This window comes from Dermacentor albipictus, chromosome 1 (assembly GCF_038994185.2).
Source record: "Dermacentor albipictus isolate Rhodes 1998 colony chromosome 1, USDA_Dalb.pri_finalv2, whole genome shotgun sequence".
Classification (NCBI taxonomy): Eukaryota; Metazoa; Arthropoda; class Arachnida; order Ixodida; family Ixodidae; genus Dermacentor; species Dermacentor albipictus.
This window is the reverse complement of record NC_091821.1, coordinates 5046917-5053604: the sequence shown is the minus strand read 5'-3', so window position 1 is coordinate 5053604 and position 6688 is coordinate 5046917. Positions and strand designations below refer to the sequence as shown.

At 44.7% G+C, this 6688-nt stretch overlaps 1 protein-coding gene across 3 annotated transcripts in view; it reads left to right on the top strand.

The window, feature by feature from the left end:
• The first annotated feature begins 1139 nt into the window (after positions 1–1139).
• The window catches only part of Mcad (Medium-chain acyl-CoA dehydrogenase), a 212806-nt gene continuing 207257 nt past the window's right edge, over positions 1140–6688 (top strand). For 2 of the 3 annotated variants that reach the window (XM_065452832.2, XM_065452830.2), the window contains exon 1: positions 1141–1311. In XM_065452832.2, coding sequence (XP_065308904.1) covers positions 1291–1311 — 21 coding nt within the window. In that variant the 5' untranslated portion in view covers positions 1141–1290. Of the gene's footprint in view, positions 1312–6688 lie in introns of all 3 variants that reach the window. The other variant, XM_065452831.2, reaches the window with a different exon arrangement.

The following is a 6688-nucleotide window of genomic DNA, read 5'->3' as shown; positions in this document are numbered from 1 at the left end:
TCTTCGAAAAGCCTCTGCGCGCGTTAATACAACCTGAGGCAGCTTAAATTAGGTCACATGGAATCGAAAAATACAGCAGCGGGTGTAACACTTAAATTTGCTATCTCGCGAATATGAGCGAAAACTTCAATTTGAAAAGGTTTGCTCGAAAGGAAAACTCACGGCCGTAACGCTGCTGCCCATCACCAGTTGCGTGAATAATAATAATAAAAAAAAACATCTGGTCGGTCAATAGACACTTCATCGATATTTTAAGCAGATCGTTAGTGGATATCAAGAAATGTGCACTGGATAAGAGCGAAACATCTAACCGACTGACTGACGGAAGTAAGGCTCACAGGATAAGTTTTCTCTATCTGCACCGATAATGCAGCACGTATTGTGCACCATCGCAGGGACGCGCTATTTATTTCAGGACCACGAAGAACAAGGTATTCACCTAAGTACAGTGGCGGTTTACCTGTCGGAAAGCCCATAACTCGCATATGACGAAAGCAAATGTCACGGAGTCCAAGCCCACGATTGCTCAAGTCAAACTGCGCTCGCACGAATATCGCGCACGTTATACGCTCTCGACACGCACAAAAGCGCGCCAAGTACGCGCAGAACTTCTTGCAGCCGATACGACGGCAATGGCTAATCTACGTTCGAGAGTAGCTCTTTCAAAAAAGTAAAAACAAGCAACAGTGTTACGTCACATCCCGCGAAAAAGAGTTGTCCTCCTTTCTCACCTTCTCTCAGCTCACGCATGCGCAGCGATCACGGAGCACTCGGGGGCGATGTTCAGGTGCGAAAGGGCGGCGCCCTAGAGGTTCCCACTTTTCCGGCCCAGCTTTTCCTCTAGAGTTGTTCTACTAACTCTATGGAACGCGGATCTATAAAAAGAAATTTAACGAAGAAGAAAACACATGTACGGGGTGTGGTAAATCTGTAGAAACAATAGAACACCTCATACTAAAATGTGATCATATAGTTAGCATACCAACTAAAACGCTATGCTCTCCTCAGTCTCTTCCACATGAAACTCTATGGTTTTTTTTTCCTTCCTCGACGCACCATGGCCAATTTTTTGGCTACTTTTCGGAATTTTCTGGTACGTTTTCTTTAGAAGATCTGGCAACTATGCGTGCGAGCGTCCTTGCTCTTTGCGCCGCGGCGCAGCGACAAGGCCGCCAAGCATAGCGCCAAGGTCCAAGGGTCCGCAGTTGCTTTCCTGTCCCCGCAGTCGTGATTGTCCTTTTACTGGCATCCCGCACAAGCTGCGAAGCTAAGATTGGCCGTGTCTTAAAAATGGCTGTAAGAGTTACGAAGGTGAGTAGTTCGTCGGTAGCAGTCTACGTTAGTGACAACCTGTGCCGTGATCCGTATCGGCCGCGACGAAAAACGGTGTTGCTAGTCGTTTACAAGGAGGAAACGGCCGGCATCCAGCTCTGATGCGACGCACCCAATGCAGTGCGGCGACGTAGTCAGTCCTAGAGTCCGAGCGATGAAGCCTCCCGAGTTTTTGATGGTCATGGTGAAGCGATCACCGCTCCTTGTTCATCAGCCGTCAAGTTGTGGCACATGTGCGTCATGTTCCAGGTGTAATTTGCAGACGCACTTACCCGGATGTTAGTTATCGGTGCGCAGCTCTGACCTCCACTAGCGCCGGGGGACAGAGGCAAGTTGTGGTCCAAGTGCAGGCAACCCATTTTATCAACATGTAGCGGCGTTAACCGGGCAAAGGAACAAGAGTTCAGGATCGGCAGTCAGCCTCTGGAGTCTGTGAAGGAGTACGTTTACCTAGGTAAATAATCACAGGGATTCCTGATCATAAGAAGGAAATTAACAGAAGAATAAAAATGGGTTGGATCGCATACGGCAGACATTGTCAGCTCCTGGCTGGAAGCTTACCATTATCATTGGAAAAAAAAAAAGGCGTATAATTGGTGCATTTTACCGGGGATGACATATCATATGGGGCAGGGACTTGGAGAGTGATAAAGAAGCTTGAGATCAAGTTAAGGACCGCACAAAGAGCGATAGAACGAGGAATGCTACGCATAACCTTGAGAGCGGTTTGGACCAGAGAGCAAACAGGTATAGCCGATATTCTAATTTACATTAATAGATAAAAATGGCGCTGGGCAGGTCATGTAATGCGCAGGTTAGATAACCGTTGGACCATTAGGGCAACAGAACGGGTACCAAGAGAAGGGAAGCGCAGTAGAGGGAGGCAGAAGACTAGGTGGTGCGATGAAATTAGGAAATTCGCGGGTGCTAGTTGGAATTGGTTGGCGCAGGACAGGGGTAATTTGAGATCGCAGGGAGGGGCCTTCGTCCTGCAGTGGACATAAAATAGGCTGATGATGATGAGCGGCATTACGAAAATTGTTTTATATGTTGATTTTTTTGGTCTGGTATTTAGGATCATAATTTTGTGGCCAGTGGTTATAATTGTGAGTGACCTTTGTTTGTGCTAGGAGGTTGGTACAATGCGTGAGGACAAAAGGTGGGCCGCAAAACGATGAAAAAAGGAGAAGGTTATTAGTTTTTCAGGAAGCATTTCACGACGAAAAAAAAAAAGAAAAGTTACGTAACCAGCTGAATGTCATAATTCTTTCCTAAATTAATAAAATTCCCTGTGTGTTCCGCGTAGCCTTTTTTAATTCATTGTGCTTTCGTGATGTTTATGTCCTTGTTCCACTGTGGCTGCTGGAGGCAGGGATGTAACCAGCATTTTTTTTTTTTCATTCTCTGGCCGAGCACACACATGCACACATAGTGAGGAACAGCGGTGCACACATTTGTTATACAAATGTGTGCACCGACACACACATTTGTTATACAAATGTGTGTGTCGCTTAGTACCAGAGGTTGATCTAGCGACAGTTCACTGAATACAACTTAGAACTGTACTGTAATGGAAGGAGCAAGAAAAAAAAAAGTGGTCTGAGTAAAAATAAGAAGGTGAGCAACAAAGGTAATATGGGTGCCACATGATTCACCTTCAGTCGGGATCAAGCCTCTTCGGAATTGAATTTTTTCACCACAGTTCCCCCTCTTCCTCACTTGCACAAAGGAGGATTGAGAAACTCTATCGCAATCGGGCTCAGTCATGATTGAAAGTGCATCGTGGGGTGCCCGTAGTGTGAAAGTACAAACACACTGCGTGTTTTCTGGACGTTTTGTAAGAAACATGGTGAAGGACACAAAAAGTATAGGACCATGAAGGAGGCAGTAACGCAGTATTTATAGGATTGTGGGGTGTGGCTTACCGATAGAAAATTGGGGGAAAGGATATGTAAATATGTAACGTGGGCATGCAGAAGTGAAGAAAGCTTTGGTTGATCATACCTGCCAACGTTAACAATTTAATTATAATATACCCAATTTGTAGTGCTCATTTACGATTGTTGTATTGATGCAAATGTTTTATTACTTTTCAATTACGTATAGTTTAGGGCATAAGCAATTAAAAAAACGAAAGCAGCAGAGTCCATCTCATGATGGCTGTCTACGGTATTGTGTTCGGCATTGAATCCATGTAGTGACACAGCGACACAATGTAGTTTGAAACGGGTTCAGTTTCGCCTGACACAATTGGCCTATGCTGTGCCGAGTCGTCAGCTGCGCCCGGCAGCTGACGACTCGGCACAGCATAGGCCGATTGCGTGAGGCGAAACTGAATGTATAGTGAATGTGTGTTTCGAACAATGTTCTCTGATGCAGCCCCTGGTAGGTGATGCACATCCGATTCACAAGAATAACATGTCTCTATGAACATGTTCACATGAACACTAACAAGAAATTCACTAAAAACATGCACAATTCATCGTACTTGTTGCGTGCAGACTACGTATTACAGTGTGGAAAGGCCAGATAACCATTATTCACAGGGTACGTGATACTTCCGGAGCAGCCATCGGGAAAGAATGAACAGAAAGGGCAAACAATAAACGAGATTATTTAAGAAGCACTAGAGGAGATAGCATGCATCACACATCTTTCCCAAGTCAGCTTCACAGGTTATCTAGATAGGGTGGGACTGCTCAGTTTCCACCTTGCACATACTTTTCCACCCTTCGTCTATGTGAAATGCCAGTTAATTTCTCTTATTTCCTCTATTGTCATCGCAAGAAATTTCTTCACTTGTGGGCATAAATGATCACTAACAAAGGCTGGTTTCTTCATGGATAAGCTTAGCTCATCTGTTCCAACCCTTGTCTTTCGTGCCTTTCCAAGTACTGCATCTCGCTTTGTGTGATTTTGAAAGCCACCACAATTCTTGGACTCGCATCAGAGTTCGTCCTTGAGCTCTAATCTTGCACAGGATCTCTGCTAGCTGTAGTGCATTGACTATCAGCACTGGCGCTATTTCCATATCCAGGAATATGGTGGCTTATCACAACATCATGTTCCGCGATTTATTTTCTCAATGCATCCCGAACCTTATGGAGCATGATGGCAAGGTCCTCGTTTGTTTCTTATGCGATTCCTTTAACTTCCAAGTTTTTGTTCCTGGAGTACTAATCTTGAGATGTAATGCGCATTGAGCTCTTTTTTACCGTGCTTTTTAGCTCCTCGAGCTCGCGTGCCATTTGCTGATTACTTGTTTTGAGCACGATGTTTCCTTCAACTTGGCATAATCTGAAGAACTTTGACATCGTTTTTCAGTACCCAAGCCCATTTTTTTAGTTCTCTAAAATTATATCTCCTTTTACATCTCACTCTTAAAGTCAGCTGATTTGCCTCCGATGGTCAGGACAGGGCTTGTATTGAATAGCAATCTGTTTCAACAACACCAGGCACCCAAAGGCAGCAATAAATTACAAATCAAATGCTATATTTCCATCCTGGGAAGGAAGCACGGACAAGCGTTCACTCTGCTCGCTGCCAAGTAGCTGCGACGATTTGTGCATTCTCGTTTTCAGGGCGGCAAGGCACACACGGTTGCTTGTGGGCGGACACTGCACAGCCGTCCGTGCAGCTGCTTCTGCCAGTCAGCTTTCTGATGACTGTTGCCATAGGCTTGCGCTTGATTGTGCAGAAGCCTGGGAAAGAAGGGAATGTTATTTTCAGAAGTGAAAATAAACTGCACAATGGGTCTTTTTCCTTGTGCTTTGTCTAAGTGCTCTTTCAGTAAAGTCTGAACTATGCTGCGCCAACCAGACCAAGTTTCTAGATGTACTTGAATATTCATCTCCCATGTCGGCATAACTCTGAAGGCATTCCTTTGGGCCGGAAGGGACTACCAATTTGTTTAAAATATTGTTACGGGTGTAAAAGTAGGAAGTATATTGACAGGGTACTGTACTTACTTGCATAATGATTAAAAAAAAAAAGAAAGAAAAGCTACAACCAAATTGGCCTTTTCTTTATTATTTGTAGGCTTTATAATGGTTGTGGTCAACAACAAAAAAGGCGCCTTTCGATTCCTCTCGTCTGCACACTTAGGCACACAACAAATCGTGAGCGGAAACGATAGTAGCCACGTTTACACTGATACGTTAGAAGTGTACCCTATTCATACGCCGAAGCTTGTAACACAGCTAACATATTCGCCCACCCTTAGCGGAAACATGCTATATTAGAATAGTAGTGAAGACAAATGCCGCAGTTTTTGCAGCATGCCTGCCGTGTTTTTCTATGCCACTGGCAACAAAGCGCGCTCATCTCTGTTTCTGTCCCCTCAAAGTGGACATGGCTACGTTATTGACACAAACTTGCCACTATTAACGATATTTTTTTATTACTGATATGGAAAAAACTGTTTCAATGCACGTAATGTTCTCACGAGAAGGAAAAAAAAAACGCTCTTGGCGCGTTCGGTTTGCTCTGCTGGCCGCGATTTTTGTTTCGGTGTCCCACACTTACTGTTACAGCGGCAGTATGGTGTACTGGAATAAGGCAGTGTGTTCGGTAGTGAAAACGTGCCTCTTTTTGCGATGACGGTCAGGGGTGCTGGAGCACGCCGGTCTACTACAGCGGCACATATCGCTGCAGCTTGGAGTCAATTCTGGCAAAAGGAAAAATATTGGTGCAATACAGGACCTTCGGGATTGGTAGTTACGGTTGTTGCGGAGGTCATGCAAGTACATACAGAGCTCGCTGATTGCTTGCTGTGGTTTTTCTTACTGCATTCGCACATTCTTTATGTGCATGGGAAGCGTTTGATTTCTAAATATCTTTGTGTGTGTGTGTCTGTGTGCGTGTGCGCGCATTTGTGTGTTTGTTTTCTTCAGTGAAACATGGTGACCACCTTTCTGGCTGATGCAGCGTGAAAGGAATCTCATGCAACCCACCAGGCACAGTGCAGATGCTCCTTCCGGGCTTTTTATCGTCGTGTGTTTCGAAATACTAAAAGCATATGCGGGCTCACCGAATGGAACGAGTAGGCGAGTGTTTGTTTGTCTTCTGCAAACGAAGCGCTGAGCAGACAATTAGGAATACTGCCTCATCTGTGGTTGGAAACGTGTAAGCTTAGATGCCGTTTTGATGTATCCTAACAGTTTGTAGTGTTTCTTTTTTTGTGAACTATATTAATTCCAATTGTTTTGAGAGCGTTTTAGTTCATGAATGCAAAAAGTATTGCACCACATGTTTAAATTTTGCGTGCTAGGCATCCCAGTCGATCGCAGCGCCCTACTGGTGGCGTCATCGCAGAAGCATCCCCGGTTCTCCCATTGTTTTGCTCTACGAATGACAC